Raw genomic sequence first — 21,793 nt, 5'->3', positions numbered from 1 at the left:
AGAGCATCATGACATTTTGTGTGAAAAATTAAACAAAAATTTAATACATGATCCTCAGTTACAGCAGCACAGAGTTAATCCGTTTTAATGGTAATATGGCTTTTTAGAGTGTGTCCAGGTAAATTCTTTTAAGGCGAACAGGCTTCGGTGGCACTTCTAATTCCTTTATTCCGTTCCTACTTTCTCTTCTCCAACATATGCCTGCTCGCAGGCTAGTGCCCCTCAATACAAATGCAGCTTGCATTCTGCTTTCGGGAGTATTAGCCGTCACGATCGACTGTTGAAATTACCTTTCTTGGGAGTGGGGTGGGGGTGGATTAGGGCTACTTCTAAAACCTCATCAGAACAGCAACATTGAGCGTCATAAGTGACTGAAATGATTAAAACACAGAAACACAGGCTGTGCCGTTTTAGTTAGCAAAGGCTGGTGATATACGAGCAGCGAGAGCAAAGCTTATTTTTTTCGCGTGAGATTCGCGTATTCAGATCGTTTCTTTCGTGTTACTAAATAACGCATTCACTGCAGAGGGCATTATTTATCTCCACTTATTAGTCCGTGTAACTGACGATGTCTGGAGATCTGACCGGGATAGTCGCTGCTTTAAAAACCACAGGCGGGGTGCTATCCAGTAAGATCGTTTGCCTCCTTTGACTCACATTCGATATTTTTAACTATAAACCCTTGTAGACCATGCTGAATTTTCAAAATCAGGTCGTTTTCTACACGCTTTATCTCTGAAACGAAGTCGGTGACGCCCATTTTTTTTTTTGTATTTCTGTCACAAGTAACTCATTATCTGACTGCCGTAAACATTAAGAAAAAATCTATCGACTGGAAAATTTTCGCGCGAGCGTCCTTAAATACGGCGATACGCGTGTAATGTGAAACCGGGAAAAAGTAACATAATGACATATCAGGTGACCTCCTAACCTAAGAGGTCAGTCGAGTTGTTAATTCAATGTACGGGGACTGATTTATTTACTCATGAGTCGACATGAGGCATATGGATATGAGAAACTAATTTGCTACGGTTTAAAGCGTATATTCTATCATGTTTTTAAGGACTCTCGACTGTGCAAGACGATGAAAACGGCCAGGACTGTGTGTGCCACTCACCGTCTCATCTCAAATATAAACATTGTCGACTTTGTCGAATTTTATGGCCGTTTATGCTCGCTGTTTTATTGGAAATATTTTACAGAACAGCTCACAAGGACACTGGGAAGTTAAAATCGTTTCTATAGCAGCAGAAGGAAGGTAAGTAACGGTGAGTCGTAGTTTCCTGTTTTAAACCGTTGACTTCCAAAGAATAACCTTGTGATTTGCATAAAATTGAACTCGCTTACATGCCGTAACATCTTATTTTACTGACGGAGAACATTTTAATTCTCAGAGCTATAACTTTTCGGGTGAAGAAACCAATAACCAAGGTTTCCTGAAATGTAGATATTTTGACCAAATGATATATACCAGAGGCCATTTATACTAGTCAAAGTTGGCCTTTATTTGTTCCTTGCCAAGAGACACAAATGGCGACTGTACAAATACCCTTCGTTACAAAGCTACAAACAAAACTTCAAGAAACTTATCACGAGTATAAGAATGAAATAATATTTGTGCCAAGTTTTGTTTTCATAGGATTGTTTTTACGCCCCGCTGTTTTCTTAAAGCAGCGTGAAATTCTGAACATTTTAAGCCGCGAAAACCGCCATGATATGCAAATTTCGAACTTTCTCAAATTTTGGCCGTAAAGTAAATCGTTGGAACTTTAAACCATTTTTCCATGAATAAGTTCATCCAAGGGTATGTTTTGGCGAAATAAAAGAAAAATCGATTTTTCGTGACTGTCTTCCTATTCTCGACACTCTCAGAAAATCACTCTTAATGCGTGAGCTTACAACATGTAGTAGAGACTGGCCCGCGATCAGAAATACAAAAACACCAATCTCTTTTAAGGCCTACTCGAAAACTTGCACGCCATTTAGCAAAAACAGCCCTGGCAAACGATACACATAATGAAGGAATACGTGTCTTTAGGATGTAGGTGACTTTGGAAGACTAACAACATGTAAACTGGCTCTAAACGGGAAGACAAGTACTTGAGTTAATGATAGGATATACGAAAATCAACGAGCATACAGTTTTCAAATTCGTAATAAAAAGAATATTTTTAAAACTGAAACAGTCTAATGTGGAAGTTACCTGAGTACTTACTGCTACCCAGTTGAAAACCCACTTCATCAGATTATAACAAGATACGGATGTCTTAGTGAACTCTCTGAAAAATGTAATATTGTCTAGTGAGGCCGATATATGTTTTACTTCGTTTCCACAGACGGTGTCTAGAAATCACATCACTGTTTCGTCGATCAATATCACTCCGCTCGGTCCTTTAAAATTTCAACTTTCATCAATAGGAAGCAGTTTAGTTTTCCAAGTAACAGCTACGTAATCTGATTGAGCTTAGAGATGACTATGAATCTCTGATTCTCAACTGCTCAAAGCTAACTTAGGCGAATACAGGATTAGAATACGGACTGTTTAACTTTAGTCATGATGCCAGCTCAATAGGAATCCTACGATGTTTCTGATTGGCTTTACATCACGTGACAAGCCTCAGACTGCATTCCTCCTCTTGGTGAACCTCCCGAAAGGGAAGGTATCATGACTACGTCCTAAGATGAAAAACAGTGAAAAATGCCACAGGTTAAGCGATGTTCATTTGAAAAAGAAACACTTTAGGTACGAGATTGGCAGAGGGGTTTAGCGAGAGAGAAAGAGAGAGAGAGGTGCGAAAATGAAGTATATCACCTGAGAGATGGCAAAGAAAAGAAAGTAGGCTATTTATCCTATACGATCCTTATTTACATTTATGCTACTCAGGTCTATTGTATTCTCCCTGTGGAGACTCAAAAAGAGAAACCAAACGGGTATATGTTAAGCACTTAATCCGGGTATATGTTAAGTACTTCATCGGTATAAAATCAAATTGGCTTACAAACAAATATAGAGAAACTGTTTGTTTCTCTTTCAAGCTATTTTGATTTCTCTCCTCTCTTTCTTTCTCTCTTTCCTTCTTTTTTTCTAATTCTCACCCCTGGATGAACGAGTACGTCATTTGCTCCTTCTGCACCGTTGCGATAGGTGTTGGTGTGTCCATTGGGCCAACGAACCTGCGCATGGGTAAAAACGTTTCAAACTTTTCAGACCAAGCAGGGAATGAATTTAAGTTTCAAATCTTGGAAATGTCTGAAACTGACAACTTATGTAACTGGTTTAAGACTGCGATAAGGTATAGCCTGTTTTCACAACCCTCAACAACTACAATTACCTCTACGACTCCACCCTTAGCACTAAAGACGCGACCAATGTTTCCGGCTCCACCGTCCTGGTTTCCCCATTTCCAGTCCGGTCCTAAAAGTTCAAAAAGTATAATAAATAGACTTACTAGGAGAGTTGTTACTGGCAGGAAGGTAGTCTTTATAAGCATTGATGTCACTTAATCTAGTCAGATTTAGACTTTTCTAAAGGTCCGTCATATGTATGACTTATTTTTAACTACTAAGTGACATGTGAGAGCTATGAAATATAGTGATACAGCTGACAAATTTTCAAGAATTAAACATTCAACCGGAGATACCAGCATCCCCTCCAGACCATCTTGTTTTGGATTTCGTTCCGGCCGATTGCTAATAAGTCATTTTTCGATGCTGTTTCGATGACAATTTAGTTACTTTCGACAGTTGACGAGTAAGCCCCCGTTCATACGTCGCATTTCTGTCGTGTGGAATTCAATTTCAATTTCAGCCGCATTTCACTGAATTGAATTTAACACGGCAGAAGTGCATCCTATGAACCAGGCCTAAGTTGGGAGAATTCTAACCTCTGATCACACGACATCCCACTTGAACTCCCTCCAGAAGTAGCACACGTCTGTTTTCATCAACAACCTACAATTTGACAGTGTTATTGCCCGCGTGCCAATTAAAAACACTTTGGCAGTGAGAAATCTGTCTTACCTTAACATCAAAAGCAGAATCTTTTCCGTAACGGTAGGAGTTTTCATTCCCGTTATCCCATTCAACATCCACCCAACCTGAAAATATTCGTGATGCAATCAGAGTTCAATATTACTTGGCCTGGCCTTGGATCATGGACCGGGTTGATTCTACGTTTGGGACGAACCCCAGCAGATACAGCCGTTTTGAGTATACAATAACTTGCCAAGAATGATAGACGCGATAGATAGAGCTTAAGTCTCCACCTCAGATCACTAGAATAAAGTAGAAGTATTTAAAAAAGCATTGCCGATGGCGGAACTGACCTGGTGTACCATCTGTTTTTACGATGGTACCAGCTCTTCCCCCATCTTGACTTCCCCATTTCCAGTGTGCTCCCCTCCGAACACGTGACCCCACCGGAGGAGGTTTGGGGTAATTCTGATGGAGTTCAATGACACAAATAATCATTAGTTTCTATGCGGCAATTGAAAAGTATTACATAATTATCTTTGTACCAGTAGCAATGAGGTTTTGCATCCATTGGCATTGCTTGCCACCCAGTGGTGGGACACGCTGAAATTATTTTCTTGTTGAGTCTTTTCCTATAGGACAATGTGACGGCTTGAAATGATGATGCATAAAAACCAATAAGCATTCAGAAAAAAATGACAGAATTTGAGATAAAAAAAGGCAACATATAAAAGCAGTCCTCTAATGCTGGCAAATTTGCAACATTATTTTGAAAATAGTTTTATGCATATAAAACTGCATTGGACCCTATATTTCTTCATATACAGCGAAACCGGTATTAAGTGGACCCCATATTAAGCGGACACCTTCTATTAAGTGGACACCAGCTTGAGTCTCCCCACATTTACTGTAGAATAAACCTGCATTCAGCGAACACCTCTGTTAAGTGGACGCCGACACCAATATTAAGCCATTTTGTTGCACAAACCTACAATAAGTTAAGCGCGGACACTTAAAGGACTTTTTACTTTTACTTCTAAAAGTTCAGCTCAGATTCCTTTAAAATTGTTCAGCGATGTTTTAAAGCCAAGGGGATTATTCCAAATTGAGGCATTGACTGACTGGACATAGTGCTATGAGTAGTCTTTGATCTTACGCTTTGTTACACAAAAGGGTTAATAATTAACTATCATTGCACAATGTATTAGAGCCTATTTAGAACGGACACTAGTGAGGGTCCCAAGGGTGTGCGCTTAATGCAGGATTCACTGTCGCAACTCGCAGTAATTCAAAAGCTCGCACTTGTAGATTTTTATCTTACCTCGTCATAAGAATTCGCCTAAATACCACTGAAATACACAGGGATACCACACACTAAAATGTATCTAGACATTAATCATAAAAGCGTCAGATTACTCCAGGCAGTTACACTCACCCGATCGTTATCGTCATCATCATCATCATCATCAGCGACTAACATTGCCAAGAGCAGCGCCATGAGAGGACGCTACAACAAAAATAAAAGGAAACAATCCAAAAATAACATAAACAACAAAAAACAAACAAAATGGGCCAATTTCAACTAAAGCGTATTATGCGTAATGCGTGCCTACAATGTACGTGCTGTCCAATCTAAACATTATTGGTTATATGATATAGAACCGTGCTGTCCCCTTAGGAAATCTGAGCGTTTATGAATGCTTCATTTATAAAATCTCAAAACTGGACTGCATTTGGTCATATCAGGTGTTTAATTGCGCGCGAAAATGATAAAAAAATATTCGTTAATTTGAACACGTACGTAATAGCAAGTGAATCTACAGAAATTGAAATTGTGTGCATAGTTGCCGAAACGGCTTTATCAACACATACCACCTAGGATACACATTGATGTTCATTTAAAACGGATTTACAAATGCCACGTGTAGGACTAATATATATATTTACGAAAATCGCACTCAGTAACTCTTGAGTTCAAGAACGGGCCTGGTGGGGCGGGGGTTGGGCGGTGGGAGAGGGGGAGGGGTGGAATCGAGATTATCTCAGTGGAATAAGTGGCATAGTACAGATATTTTTTCATAAGCAGAGGTAGAAATAAACTGAAGTACTAAACCTTTTGGCTAACCAGAATATAAATAACTTGTCAATGGCTATATGCATTTTAATATGTGGCAGGTTAGACTGACTTTTTTGAGTTTTTCCGCGTTGTAGTCACACCTCCTGTTTAAACTAAACTCAAAAGTGACTCTGTGGGTTCGAGTAGGCAAGGGACAGAGCTGCGAGAATGCGACAAGGGAAGCAAACACTTCATTTTTTTTATCTATGTAAAGACTGAGGGGAAAAAAGAACACTGGTTTTAATAACGAGAGATGTTTTCCAATTGTCCCTAATGCAAATTTTCAATGTCAACTTACTTTGATAAACCAGTTCCAAGTAGTACATTACTACAGTTGTCGGTGTTGACGGTTTTTTGAAATTCGATATCCTTTTTTAGTATTTAACCCAATATGCAAATTTTTTTTTAAATAAGAATGTTCTTTAAAGATTTAAAGAAAATACGTGCTAAGGGCTTTAGGATTAAGAAATTGTATCCACGATCTCTCTGTTAATACATCAAAACCCGTTTAACGGAGGAAAGTTCTGAGCCAGTGGGTGGGCCCAATAGCCCTAGCCTTTCTTTCCAGTATTCAAGTAATTGATCTTCAATATTTGATTTATTTTTTTAAAATAAAAGAAGGATTGCTGTTTTTGATGTTATTTAGATGAAATTACGTGTTTATGGATGTAACTGCTTAAAAAAAAAACATCAAAGAATTTTAAGACATGTTTTTGTAAAATAAGATAAAAATAAAATCGTATTATATCCTCCCTTTTTTATAACGCTAAGGCTCTGCATGGAGCAGAGTTATCTGCATTCGACTGTTTTATTTGGGTCGTCCTCTAGCAAGACCACCGTTGTTAGGTTACTGCTTGATTTTAACATCTTTCGCAACTAAGGTCAGGACTCATTCGGAGTAATTTTATATTTAGGTGTAAGTATTTTCAATTAGCACTTCTTTATTAATTTTTGTTGTATTAGTTTTGATTAACACGGACCCTCAAGCATAGAGTCGTGCGAAAATAAAGAATTCATATTGATCTAGCTATGTATTACTGGTTTCCAGAGAATTCAGCCATTCAGGGCTTTAATGCTTTAGCGTTTAGGAATTTGGGGATTTAGAAATAATATCCACAATATAAACGTTTTATTTTTTGTTTTGAAAAAAAAAAAAAAGGTCACAACTCATTCTGAGTAATTTTATAGCTGTAGGTGTATATATTTATAATTAGCATTTCTTGATTAATTTTTATTGTATTAGCTTTGATTAATACGGACCCTCAAGCATAGAGTCGTGCTAAAATAAAGAATTCATATTGATCTAGCTATGTATTACTGGTTTCCAGAGAATTCAGCCATTCAGGGCTTTAGTGCTTTAGCGTTTAGGAATTTGGGGATTTAGAAATAATATCCACAATATAAACGTTTTTGTTTTTTTGTTTTGTTTTGTTATTTATTTATTTTTTTAAAGAATGAATTAAACAAATCCCTTTATGTCATTCCACGTTTCTATTGCTGCCAAATCCCGGTTACTTCTTGCAAACTAAACTTACCGACAAAGTTGATAAATCTCGATTTCGAACTGTATCCCATTTGTTAGCCCCCAGTTGACCTGCACCACTTTAAAACCTCTATTTTGATTTGTTCTTGTTAATCAGCACTTTTTTTGTTGTTAGGACCAGGGGCTTTGTTTCTGTCGTTGACCTATTGTTTTATTTGGCCAATTATAAACCTTGTAAACGGTTCAGGCCACCCCAGTGTGTGTGTTAAAGAGGTTTCGGGAGCTTAGTGGGAGGTAACATCTGTTTAATTATTTTACTTTTGTCTCTGAGATTTTGTTGTTGTTTTTGTGATAAATCAACTGGACATCTGCAACGAATATAATGTTTTTTGAATGGTGATCCAGACTCAGGCGCTTACAGGCAGAATCAAAGTTATATATTACGATTTTCATAAACAAACTGCTGCCTGATGCCGTAAGATTTTTCTAGGGTGTCTGGCGCAAGCCGTTTCATCCTACTGTATAAGTTGTCATGGGCCCTTGAGATCGGTTAACCCGGCGCGAGTTAGGAAAAGCTACCTTTGAATGTGTAAGGCAATTTTCGGCCAGTGCTGTTGTCATTACGTATTTTGTTTGAACAAACTATCTCGAAGATCTACCCTAGTGTAACAATTTCGTTCTGTAGGTATATAGTTAAGAATGTCTTTCTCAACGATGTATAGCTCCCGAACTATTTGCATTTGCAGTGAATTACATTGAAGTCGAGGCAAAATGAGTGTAACATCCACGTGTGGATAAACAAACCTTGTTTTGAAAAGGAATACGTTTCTCAAGCCGTTGTTATCTTTCTAAACCAAGCTTTCACGCCTGCTAATTAGAAGTAAGCAAATAGAGAAATTTCTAATGATGACACTTTTCACGGGCTTTAAGTGGAATCTGGCTCTTATTTCTTACTCGAGGGCTTTAATTTGTACCAAGAACAGGCCTGGTTGTTCAAAAGAGTCTAAGTAAACCTTGTGTTGGGCCAAGGTTGAAGTAATCCGAGCGAGGCGAGACTTCTTAACCATAGGTTTGTTGAGCCGAGGGTTAAAGGAGTTAAACTCTGGGGAAACATCCCACAATTCTTCATTTTGTCTTAAAGCACCGAAATGCCTTCCTTTACGGTCAAATCACGCAAGTAGGGGAAAAAGCACAATTTTAGTGCATAAAAAGATGTTCCATTTATGTTTTTTATGCGTCTGCCCTCTTATTGATGATAAATTGCGTCATAACACTGTCAAAGTGGCGAGCCGCAGGCGAGTGGTTCCGCAGTTTTTTTGTTTTTTGTTTTCATAATCCAGCTCATTTAATTTTTCCTATATTTGCTCTTATTCAATCTTATTAGAAGACCCTTCTGTAAGCAACTTCGTGAAGTAGGCCTCCTCATTGAAGATTATTTAATGTTATCATTTCAACAACAACTGCAAAACTAAAGCGTTGTTAAATTTGATTAATCATATTTTAAACAACCTTGTTCAGATTCGTAGCATCTACAATTCACAGGATTGAAAAAAATGATTGTGTTGTTGAGGACATTCATTTCACATGAATTCAGTTTATAATTATAATCTACCTCAGTAAAGCCTTTTTTCTTTATTATTATTATTATTATTATTATAATTATTATTATTGCTATTATTATTATTTTTTTAGTAAAGTAAAGCCTTTGGCAAAAGGCGTTGAAACTTACAAAAAATACAAATGATTTCATATATGGCCATTGGCAAGAAATACCATGGAAGTTTAAAGATCTAAATCAGTTTGCTTTCTCCAAAAGTGTTAAAAATTATGTTCTATCTCAACAATATCAAACGTAAGTTTCCAAATTCCAAAAGTGTTAAAAACTATGTTCTATCTCAGCAACATCGAACGTAAGTTTCCGCTATTCTTCTAGCTCTTTCCTCTAGTAATCCGTCCTTCTACTCCCATGTATTTTATGTTTACTCAAACGAGATGGAGGCTAACTCGATAACCTCGCGGTTCTGCAGGCCTCCATGCACAAACCATATACCATAGTGACCTTTAATTGTTATCAGGAGCCATAATCGGGGACGGAGACCGTAAGTCTTGGGATTCGCGCGCACCTATGATATGGGACAATTTTTCTATTTTTAGAACAAATTGCGCCATCCTGACGTCATATATCCGCGCGGATTCACGCACATGTCGGGGGCTCTCGCGGGGATGTTGTCACGTTGTGTGATTAAATGGTGAGAGTTGAGAGAGTCTCTTGCGTATTTTTCGCAGCGATGGCAGGGAATAAGGCAGGGAATACGAACCAGGGCGCTTATATGTAGTTTTATGCTCTGAGCTAACGGAAAAGGTGGGTTTTTCAGGGTCGAAAACAAGACTTCAATCTCGCGCTGGGAATGAATAATAAGATCTGCTCACGCTAGTTGTAAGCTTACACGTATGTTTTTGCGTTTGTTCTGACTTAAGAATATAGCAAGAAAACTCTCTACTCTGTTACCGAGTTAATTTGTGAGTTTCTCAGACAATGGTTCATCAGAACCAAAACCTGGTTGGACGGTTTCTCATTGTTTCTGCTTGTTTGGTGAGTTTGCAAAGTTTTTGAAAGGAAAGTCTGACGCGTACAATTAGCTCATTTGCATAGTGCAGCTCGTGCACTTTCAAGTCCGAGTCGGTGTTTTCAGTTGTCAACAAATCTTGACAAAGATTTCTTTCGTTATCTTTTTTGCTGAGATGCTGTAACAAATTTCACGAACGCAAAAAAGGCAACTAACATCATGTGTGTTTCTTCAACATAAGCATAGTGAAGTTTTACACTGCGAAAATGAAAATAGACAAGGAGTTTTGATAACTCGATCAACAAAATCGAAATCGTTATTCCAAGTTGATTAAAGAAAGCGTCATCGTAACTTTGCTGATTATTTCTGCTTTATTCACATATTTTCAGCTTAGCTTTTAATATGTTCTCAAACATTTATCAATCTTAAACATATTTAAAAACTATAGAGTTATTGTTTGAGTTCGATGTACGCTTTCACACGAAAGTGCGGCGGAAGTACAGTTTGTCATGTTTACTGACTGTACAAAACACGCATCGGCGGGCGCTCTCATTCATCGACAACAGAGAATTTACTGGATTTATACACGAATAAAACTGAACAGTATATACGGAAGTGAAGTTATTGGGCCTTGATGAAACATCAAGCGTTGCTTACAATTCAAGCGAAACTCAAACTAGCAATTATTTTGTTTTACTTTTCGGTCGCGACAGACTGAAATTGCTCGCAAGCGTGTGGCGAGAGGAGCTAGGAAACTATGAAGTCCTGAAGCTCTGCTATATCTAAATATATCCAGCTAGTTTTTTTGCTGTGTAATGGAAAATCTGTTAATCTTCAACATATGTGAAATTTAAAGTAGAGTAATGTACAGCCATGTAAAAGAGGCATCCGTCGGAACACAACTTGGTCAGCGATATATATAAGCTTACAGCGAAACATACCTAAATTCGACACTGTCTTCCTTCACTCAAACTGGAGCAGCTTACGAAGAAAATACTTAAGCAAAATTCCAACAGACGTAAACGCGTTGAGTTGTGGGCCAAAAACATGAAAAATTTCGGGAATTTGGGACGCCATTTCCCCCGCGCGACATCCGCAAAAATCCTCGCAGCATGTACGCGCGTGTGCCGCAGGCGATGGCGCAATTTGTTCTAAAAATAGAATTATTGTCCCATATCATGGGGACAACCCCAATACTTGAAATGACGCGCGCTTACGGTCTCCGTCCCCGATTATGGTTCCTGTTGTTATATATGTATCTTTTTTTCTCTTTTATGCTAATATTGTAATTCCAGATGTAAGTGCAAAATAAAGTGAAGTGAAGTAAAAAATAAAATAAAATAAAATGTGCCACCAAATTTCTGCTGACTTGGAAAATGAATTATCGTCGATAGCCTTTAGTACAGATCGGAGAAAGCACAGTTTTGGGAATATTATCACGCTGCGTCAAGCTTTAGAGGTATGGACATTAACGAAACCCGGCTAGAAGTCGTATATGTATCCTTTCATTTGTCCGTCAGTCCGTTTACCGTCCAGGTATTAATTCGTTCTGTCCGTCCGCTGGTTTCGTTCGTTCGCCTCTGTTCCGGTTGATCTTACCAGCTCAGCTTCATCCATATCCTCACCGAGGCCCTGCATAAACTGTTGTAACGCGAGCAACGAATGAAGCTTAGCCATGTCTGTTGAGATGGAAAAGCAATATTTTACTCTACAGCTATTATCGAGAAGGAGTTGCTCACTTGTTGGATACCAATCAACGAGCATTTAGTGCAACCTGAAAACACCTGACTTTGGATTGGACGGGATTGGACCATATTCCTTTCCTGAGGAGTATCAATATTTACAGTGACTTCATGCTGGAGAAGGAGTTTCTTCATATCGTAAAAGCCGAGTTTGACCCAAATGCGACTTACAAACACCGCCATAATCATAGGCCAATATAAAGCGACATTTAGGTCAATAAAAAGAGGTACTATTTATGACTGATTAGGGCAACACCAAAGAAGCAAGTGCAAAGCGGATGAGCAGCCTTGCAGACCACGTCTCCATTAAGACTTAATTAAGCCAATATGATTAGAAATCAGCTTATTTCATACCAGGGATAAGGGCTTGAGCAATTTGATCTCGGGTCGCATTTGCTCGAAGGGAGGAAGTACATTAATACTGAGGAATATGCTTGTGACTAATGAATACAGAAAAACAGAATTCGTAGGGAAAGAATTCTTAACATAATTCGCTCTATGTAAACACTAGCACTGAATCAAGGACGAATTTTTACTTCAAGTCATGGACTCTGCTCTAACTTACACTGACAGTATGAAGGAATCATGTCCCTGGGCCTATGTGGTGTCATTAAAACACTTACAGTGTAGATTGCATTTTGATTGCCCTATCTTTACCTTTGTGGTGCGCGAATCCTTTTGGTGCCTGAATTAGAGAGCGTGACTGTAAGCTAATAGTATAAACTCGATATTCATCAGGGAGGATTCCGAGAAATGGATTTCAAGATGGGATCAAAAGTTTCCGAATTGATTTTCAGGATTTTCGAAGTATATACCTACCATTCGCCACCCTAACTGTACACAAAGGCATATCCTGGCAATTGTCACAAAAGTACTCGTTACGTCACTCACCATGCGCAGTCTGAGCGATGAATCGTGACAGCAACACTTGCCTCCTAAAGAATGTGCTGAGCTCATCCATGTTATGAACCATCACGTACATCCCTCCAGTCGTTTGTGCAATACTCTCTAAAAGTTTCTTCATAACAAAATATCAACCGAGATACAAAGTTTCAGTAGTTCGAACTACTGGGTTCAAACCATTTACTATGATACAAAGTTTCAGTAGTAAAAAGGAATTAAAAGGAAAAAAAAAGTTAAACAACACCTTTAATCCCCCTAGCTCCCCTCTTTCTCTTTACTCAAGTTAATTCAAGAAAACTAGTTTAAATCGGCGAGGGATTCTTAATTACGAAGATCATCTCTGCGTTCAAGGGGCAGTGTTGCACTCTTCTGTACATGGGTGGTCATTTCTTGTGAGAACTGAAAAGTTATAGTGACGGTTCGTAAGAAATTATTTGCCATTTGTGGAGGGTTGTGACACCAAATCCAGGGAGCGATGTAGATGACCAAACGTAAGTACGATCCTTCCTCGCGATGTCAATTGCACTAGACGTGTTTGTGCTTGGTCAGTTTACTTTTCCAGTTTAATTTTCTGAGGTCGAAATTTGCCTGCGAAAAGAAGATCTTTGCTACATCAACAAATTTGCCTAAAGTTCAGACCAGCACGCTCCATTTATTTACAATAAAATAGTTCTTTATTGAGATTACCTTATCGGCATTTCCACACCCAACACAAGCAATGGGGATTTTGTATGGAAGACCCACTTCCTGCCAGCGAGGCCCGAACAGCACTGCAACCAATAAGACTCCTGTCAATTCCTAAAAATCAAATCAGATAAGGCTTAGTTAACTATAGTTAATTACGCAAATTTTGATATATATTTGAAATCGGGCAATAGTGCCGGCTTTTCTTCATTCTGCGGTTTTTTATTTTTTATTTTTTACCCAAAATAAGGGGGGGGGGGGCATTCTTTAGGTCCGCCACTGAATTAAAAAAAAAAAAAAAAAGCACGTAGCCTATATCCAGTCATCTTGACTGAACAAAGCATGGCATAAAGAAAACGAAATTTCACAAACTATTTCAAATGACGAAACAAAAACGGAGCGGCCAAACGCGCTGTTTTTAGACTAGTAAACTCTGCCACGACTGATCGAAAAGGTAAAAACTGATTATGACATCACCGATCAAATGTTAATTAATATATTTAAGTGCCACTATGATCAAATCCTCGATGCCCACTTTTTTTTACATTTTCGTACCGAATAGATCTTTCCTAGATATCTTGGCAAATTTAGTGTATTACGAACATTAGAACTCATGTTTTTTAGACCTTTAGTTCCGAGAATTTACGGCCGCCATTAATTTTCCTTGTTCCAAGTCTTGGCTGAGAATTGGAGAAAATGACGTCATTTTCTCAAAAATACCGCACGGGTTGAAATTATAATAACAATTACTACAGCAATCCGCATAAAAAATAACAAAAACTTTGGCTCATATGTTTGTGCAATTTTCAACATGAATTGTCATTATAATTTCAACCCATGCGGTATTTTTGAGAATATGACGTCATCATTTTCTCTAATTCTCAACAAGGAAAATTAATGGCGGCCGTAAATTCTCGGAAATAAAGGTCTAAAAACCGCGAGTTCTAATGTTCGTGGCAGATTGAAATTTGCCAAGATAACAAAGATAGCTCCATCTTTTCCGCTTGGGTAGACAAGAGACGGACAAAGGCAGCGAAGAATCTTCACCACTCGCTCAGTTTGTAATATAATAAATGTTCTTACTTGCTGTGTTTCACGACCGTTTTCATCGGTAGGCTTTCCGTCGGTCATAAGAATGATACGTGGACAAAGCTTCCTTCCATTTACATTTACCCGGCACTCCTCCTGTAATTAACATAAGGATTTAGAAGGCCACCTGTTAACGACTCGCTGTCCTAATATAGGTATGTGAAGAAGGTCAAAAGACTAGAAGTGTAATTTAGTAGGATAGATCACGGGCAAATCGTAATTATTAAAAACTGGATCATTAGATAATGCAATTCGAGAGTTTTCATTGGCTTAGCCATTATGGGTTATGAGCCATTATAGCATGCTCTTCAAATATGGTAAGCGTACATGTAATATTTGGGTCGTTTTTCTTTTTATGTCATTTTAGTTTTCTATTTTTGGGGGAAGTTTTTAATAAATTAATAATTCAACTCGCGTTCGTTGGTTAAGAGATAACTATAGGCATTGTTGGTTATCTATCAACTCATATTCAACGCGTCAGTCGTGGAATAATTGTTAAGTATACTCAATCAAACCGGGCTTTTTCAGCGAGCCCGAAGCCAATCGCTTTGAAAAATGTTTCGCAAGGGCATTTTGGTTGATTGGAACAAATTGTTTCCATTTAAGTAGAAAAAAAGTAGGGTGAACAAACGGAAAAAAAAAAAAAAAAAAAACAAGAAGAGATGACTGCGCTACAAAATTAGCTGGTGTTGCTCATAATAACTTGCCCTAAATGACGATAAGAAACTCCGGCGAGTCAATGCCGTCTTCATTTGACCTGGTGATTTGAAGAACTAGAGGATATATCGCAATTTTTAAGTTCACAGGAAAAATGATTCATTCCTCGAATCCGTCTCGATTTCATTGGATGTCGCGCAAGATAATTAACTCGGTCGGATCAGTGGGAAAAAAATCGCTAAGCAGTAAATTTCTCACCATTTTTTCCAATCTCCTGCAGTGCCATCAACAAGCCGTCTTTCATTGGGGTCGTCCCATTAGCTTGAAGTCCAGCTGCAAAAATAGAAGAGAAATTAACCCTTTTCAGACCGGAAATTTATCTGGTCTTCTGCGAGAGTCTCGCCCTCTTACTCCTGTTTGGAGTATTAAGGCTATAAAAATGAAACTTGAAAGATTCATAGCTCGTATGTGACCCAAATATATTGCCTTTAAAGTCTGCAACGTGGATCGATGACGTGTTATGACGTAGCTCTGACGTCGTATTTCCGAAGAGCTACCACCTTGGATTTTATGATGTTCACAAAACTCTAGAAACCACCAAAAATGGCTCAAAAATATTCAAAACTGACAAGGAAAGCTAAAAGTATCTAAAGAATTTTACTTTAAGAAAGTCAAAAATATTCTTCAAAGCGCGGATTTAAAAACGTGCATGTCAAAATACGGTTGCTATGGACACTGACCAAGATCTATAACCAATGACAAGTTAACTTTTTCCAACTGTTTCCAAGATTAATTTAGGAAAATTTTCCACATTTGGGGTTTATTGCATGTTTCAGTGCAGTTTTACAACAACGGCGATTCAAACTCTTGAAGAGCCTGAAAAGCTCCCCCCCCCCCCCTCCCCCGGTCTCGAAAGAGTTAATAACGATTCCTCTGTTACAAAGCAGTTCATTTGTGCGCGGATAAGTTAAGGGCGCAAGTTACCTGAAATTTAAACACAGCAGAAAGTTACTTGTTCTAGAGTTCTAATGATTTCTTAATCTGCCGCCCATATGACATGACTTACTAAACTCGAGCTAAATGTTTCCTTAGTCAAAGTTTGGAAAGAGTACATGTTCATGTTAAAAACTTACCTATTTTCATTCTAAGGCTTAAGTAGTTCGTTGACAAGTTGTGCAAAATCTGTGTTTTGGCTCCAAACTCGACGATTGCAACGTTTTCCTATGTGGAATCGTAACGGATTAAAATAACATTACAACACTGGCTGCAGAGATTAGTGAATGAACGAATGTCAATATATGCATGGATAACAACAACTTAGTGGCTGGTAAGTAAATCAACAGAATTGAACAGGATTTTCAGTTAGGCAATATACGCCATCATGGCTTTCAAGGGTAGGCAACAGTGTCAGTAATTTTAATTACTGACACATTTTAAAAAAATGTGTGTATGGGAATCAGATGGCAAAAAAAAAAAAAAAAAGATTCTTTAAAATTGAATTCTGAACAATTTATGACCAACAAAGTCAAGATACTAGACGTTTTTAATATTTCATACATATGTCTGCATTTTTTTCCCGCTAACTTGTACGCGGCTGAGTACGCACCACTTCGCGGACACAAATTATAGACTAAGAAATGTATCACGACACTTAAGTAAAAACGTGAGTGGCCCTTTTCTGGAACAGCTACATTCAATCCTTTGTCTAATAATTATTCATAAATTGTTCAGTATTCCACTTGAAAGAAAATCAGTTGCCATCAGGAGCCATAATCGGGGACGGAGACCGTAAGCGCGCGCTATTTCTAGTATTGGGGCTGTCCCTATGATATGGGACAATTTTTCTATTTTTAGAACAAATTGCGCCATCATGTGCGGCACACGCGCGTACATGCTGCGTGGATTTTTGCGGATATAGCGCGGGGAAATGGCGTCCAAAATTCCCGAAATGTTTGATGTTTTTGGCCACAAATCAATACGTTCATGTCTGTTGGAATTTTGCTTCAGTATTTTCGTCGTAAGCTGCTACAGTTTGAGTGAAGTAAGACAGTGCCGAATTTAGTTATGTCCCGCTTCATATCGCTGACCAAGTTGTGTTCCGCTGCTTCATTTACAAGAGCTCCACATTACTCTACTCTAAGTTTCACATATGTTGAAGATTAACAGCTTTTCCATAACACAGCAAAAAAACAGTTGGATATATTTGGATATAGTACCGTTTCAGGACTTTAAAGTTTCCCTCCTCTTGCCACACGCCTGCGAGGATTTCGCCAGGTCTATCTCGACCGAAAAGTAAAATAAAGTAATTGCAAGTTTGAGTTTCGCCTGAATTGTAAGCAACGGTTGATGCTTTATCAAGGCCCAATAAATGGCAATGAGGTTTATGTCTGTAGATGCTGCTCAGTTTTGTTTGTGTAAAAATCCAATAAATTGTCTGTTCTCGATGAATAAGAGCGCCCGCCGATGCGTGTTTTGAACAGTCAGTAAAACATGACAAATTGGACTTCCCCACTTTTGTGTGAAAGCGTACATCGAACTCATATAATATCTCTAGCTTTTAAATATGTTTAAGGTTGATAAATGTTTGAGAACGTATTCGTATGCTTAGCTGAAAATATGTGAATACAGCAGAAATAATCAGCAAAGTTACGATGACGCGTTCTTTAATCAACTCGATTAACGATTTCGATTAATTTTTTTTGGTTGAGTTATGAAAACTCTATGTCTATTTTCTTTTTTTTTTTTTCTTTTCGCAGTGTAAAATTACACCATGTTAAAGAAATACACACGATGTTAGTAGCCTTTTTGCGTTGGTGAAAACTGTTGCAGCTTCTCAGCGCAAAAGACAACGAAAGAAATCTTTGTCAAGATTTGTTGACAATTGAAAACACCGACTCGGATTTGAACGTGCACGCGCTGCACTATGCAAATGAGCTACTTATGTACGCGTCAGACTTTCCGTTAAAAATCTTGTGCAAACTCGCCAAACGAACAGAAGCAACAAGAAACTATCAAAAACAGGGTTTCGCTATGATTAAGCATTGTTTCGGGAAACTCTCAAATTAACTCGATACCAAAGTAAAGAGTTTTCTTTCATAACTTTTCTTTACAGAACAAAAGCAAAAGCTTACGCGTTCAACTAGCGCGAGCACATATTATTCATTCACAACGCGAAATTGAAGTCTTGTTTTCGACACTGAAAAACTCACCTTTTCCATCAGCTCAGAGCACAAAACTACATATAAGAGCCCTGGATCTAATTCCTTGCCTTACTCCCTGCCATCGCTGTGAAAAATCTGCAAGAGAATCTCGCAACTCTCACCATTTGATCATGCAACGTGACAACATCCACGCGAGAACCCCTGACACGTGCGTGGATCCACGCGGATATATGACGTCAGGATGGCGCAATTTGTTCTAAAAATAGAAAAATTGTCCCATATCATAGGTGCGCGCGGATCCCGAGACTTACGGTCTTCGTCCCCGATTATGGCTCCTGTTGCCATCGGATTCCCATACAAACACTGAGCTTTCTTACATGTGATGCCTACCCGTCAACATGGCTTCCAAAACCGTGATAAGGTCTATTGGCCATCCGCGTTATGAACTCCCTCGCCCGTAAATTTATAATGGTCTATGCCTAAACATATGTTCAGTGACATTTACTTATGCGCATATGTCATGCTTAGGATCAAATAATTACCCTTAAATCGGACATTTATCAATAGCCAATGACTAGCGAATGTAGCTGTGGTTTTGACATGATCAAGGAAGCTAAAAAGTTACTTAATTTCTAGCTCGGAAGCTGAAACGCGATAAACATTTGTCATTCATGCGTATATACTCTTGTGTAGTTGCTACAACACTGAAGAGAAGCAGGAACCGTGATAGTGAAAAACATTTCGGCTTTATATTTAGGTCTCTCTCTTTTATTCCATTTTTTTCCCCTACGATTATTATTTTCTCACTTTATAACAGCGGTGCTCTCTCATGTGATCAGTTCATCAATCAACCGTGATTAAATAGATAGAAGCAATCTGTATTCATTTGTGAAAACAAAACAAAACCAAAAGCGTAGAAAAACACTATGATTTGGACCACAAAAATCTTTGCTTATTACCAAACTTTTAGAGTCATTTTTCGATTAATCAGTTCTTGGAGATTGAGATTAATTTTGCCAAAATAAACTGAAATGAAAAGAGAAAACTGATAGCTTTTGGTTTACAGTTAGTAAGAAACCTCGCTAAGTGTCTGATTTTAGGTGTTTAATCGCTACAAAATAAACATGTAACGTAGTGTCCACGTAGTTAACAAAATGCAGAAGACCTTAGAAGATCTCATGTCGTTTGCCGTGATAGCTACATGTGACTGTGTCTCTGTCTGCATAGTCATCTGCCTAATTGCTCGTCGCCTTGTATTTCCTCCAATATTCAAGGAAATTTCTAATATTTTGACGAATGCGACTGTCAAAATTCAATGTTTGAAGAGTCTGGTCATAAAATCAATCGAATAATAAAGTTGAAGAATGAACTTGTTTATGAAAATATTTGAAGACGAATATCCGTGAGGGTCATGAGGGTTGACCGTAAAAAAGCTCCTTAAATAGGGCATTCTCGAAAATTAGCCAACTTGCAATAAAATTCAGTAATATCCCCTTACTTTACAAGTTGTATATCTTAAAGGAGGCCGTGAAATAATCTTAAACACAGAAATGAACCATGCCTGCTTAGCTTCCGAATCTTATGCAAAAACCCAAATGCCATGAGAAATTTCAGTGAAGTGGGTTTCATTTTTGTTTTCTACCCAATAGAGACCAGGTGACATCCTTACGACAGCTAGAGGCGGTGAATGAGGTCTATTAATGGTTTAATCTATCAATTAAGCAACCGTACGTCGAGACGGAAGAAAAGGTCTTCTGAGAAGCTGAAACCAGGTTAAAAGATCACTGCCTCCGATAGATTTTGCAGTTAGCAATAAAAGTAACAAAGTCACAACATGTTTAATCGATAACATGTACGATCGATAACACAATCGCAAACTCCGACTGTACTTCGCTCGCTGTTAGATACACATGAAAAAGCGCAGTTACTTAGTCTCAGATACAGAGCAACGGAATTATCGATATATTAATACTCTCTTTCTAACCGGCTGACTGGAAACAGAAATATGTTTGTATTTGGAGAGGAATCCCTGTTTGGTGATTGCATTACTAACCACGACAGGCCTTAAGTCAGTAATGAGCTTATAAAACGTACTTTTCCTCAAAAACAATGTTCCACAGTATAACTTTATTTTGTCCCGGAAGCCTAAAATGACCGAAGGTGCAACCAGTGAATTTATCGCGTGTTGAATTGGAATTCAGCAATACAAACAAAACTATATGATACATAATATTTTTGATTCTACAATTACCTGCAAAGCGTTCTTCTTCAAAACCGTACACGGCTTAATTATCGATACTCTTATTGGCCGCTTAGCAGGTTTCTCTGTCAGATGTAGTTCTTTAGGATTAATGCATCACAAACGCTTCGCACGTCGACTCTACCTTTAAGTTGGCCTGTCTTGCAGTCTCCTCCACTCCCTCCAGGAATTTGAGTGCGGCAGCTTTAAGCTGGTTGATACCCTCATTGTTATTAAAACCCATGGAGGCCGAGGTATCGAGGCATAACACTGTGTCTAAAGGCATCTTGTAGTTAGCAGAAACCCGTTTGCTTGCTGAGGACGAGAAGAAAACAATAGCATTGTATAAACGTGTACAGATGCAGCTTTATCATTTTAATTTACTTCATATAAAGAACAAGCGCATGCTAATCAAGTTGACCTCGTATTTCTGATTTCAAACGGCTAATATATTTATCATTCACCCTACGTTTACCATAATCTTGAAACTCTTATCTGCTAGCACTCTGCTAATATCTCTTAGGATAAATGTCACACTAATGCAAAGACAATTTGGTACTACTACGACATGCGAAGGTGAGTGTCTGCATCCATGCATGCATGCATAACATAACAACTGTGAACTGAATAGAGTCCTTTGAGCTCCGCAACGTTTAAACACTCCTAAATGAAGGAATTTAATAACGCGCGGTTACTTTGAGCAGACTTCAGAATATCGAGCTAGTTACTGATCGCTAAGCTTCGCGCACTGTGTCTCTACATGTATAACTCCCACTAAAACATGTAAACAAAGAAACTTCCGGGAACCTGCCATCGCGTTGCACCCGGATCGGTTTCTCTTTGATCAACCGTTACTTATAAAATAGAAGAATGGAAACATGTGACTGAAAGGTAATATCACGGCATTCTCATACCTCAAAATGAAGTTTCTAACGATTAATAGTCTCTTCTTGTCACTGCGCAGCAAAATTGCTCGATTCCTATTAATTGTCTTCCAGAGCTGTGATTAGCATCACCAACGCCCACTGAAAACATTTAATTTCAGGTTAAACCAGTTTAACCTAACCTGCAGGTGCGAAGTGATTTTCGGGAAACGAAAAAAATTCAATACTTTTCAAAATTGCTCGAGAATTCTCAGAAATCTTCGGGTACAGTTATGGATCATCGAATATTTCCGAGA

The 21,793-nt window shown here is 38.3% G+C and overlaps 1 protein-coding gene across 1 annotated transcript; it reads right to left on the bottom strand.

Annotated features, from left to right (window-relative positions):
• Positions 1-1,480: 1,480 nt before the first annotated feature.
• On the bottom strand, positions 1,481-20,928 carry LOC110054848 (uncharacterized). Its single transcript, XM_020761206.2, has 14 exons — positions 20,759-20,928; positions 16,347-16,434; positions 15,469-15,546; positions 14,551-14,645; positions 13,471-13,581; positions 12,772-12,898; positions 11,738-11,817; positions 5,408-5,479; positions 4,326-4,440; positions 4,021-4,097; positions 3,885-3,951; positions 3,333-3,415; positions 3,097-3,174; positions 1,481-2,676 (listed from the first exon to the last, which is right to left on the bottom strand). Exons 1-14 carry the CDS (start codon positions 20,897-20,899, stop codon positions 2,599-2,601), a joined length of 1,290 nt encoding a protein of 429 aa, XP_020616865.2. The 5' UTR covers positions 20,900-20,928; the 3' UTR covers positions 1,481-2,598.
• Positions 20,929-21,793: the final 865 nt, after the last annotated feature.

Source organism: Orbicella faveolata, unplaced genomic scaffold (assembly GCF_042242905.1).
Source record: "Orbicella faveolata isolate gen_17 unplaced genomic scaffold, um_ofav_v1 contig_3, whole genome shotgun sequence".
Lineage (NCBI taxonomy): Eukaryota > Metazoa > Cnidaria > Anthozoa > Scleractinia > Merulinidae > Orbicella > Orbicella faveolata.
This window is presented reverse-complemented; position numbering and strand designations above follow the sequence as displayed.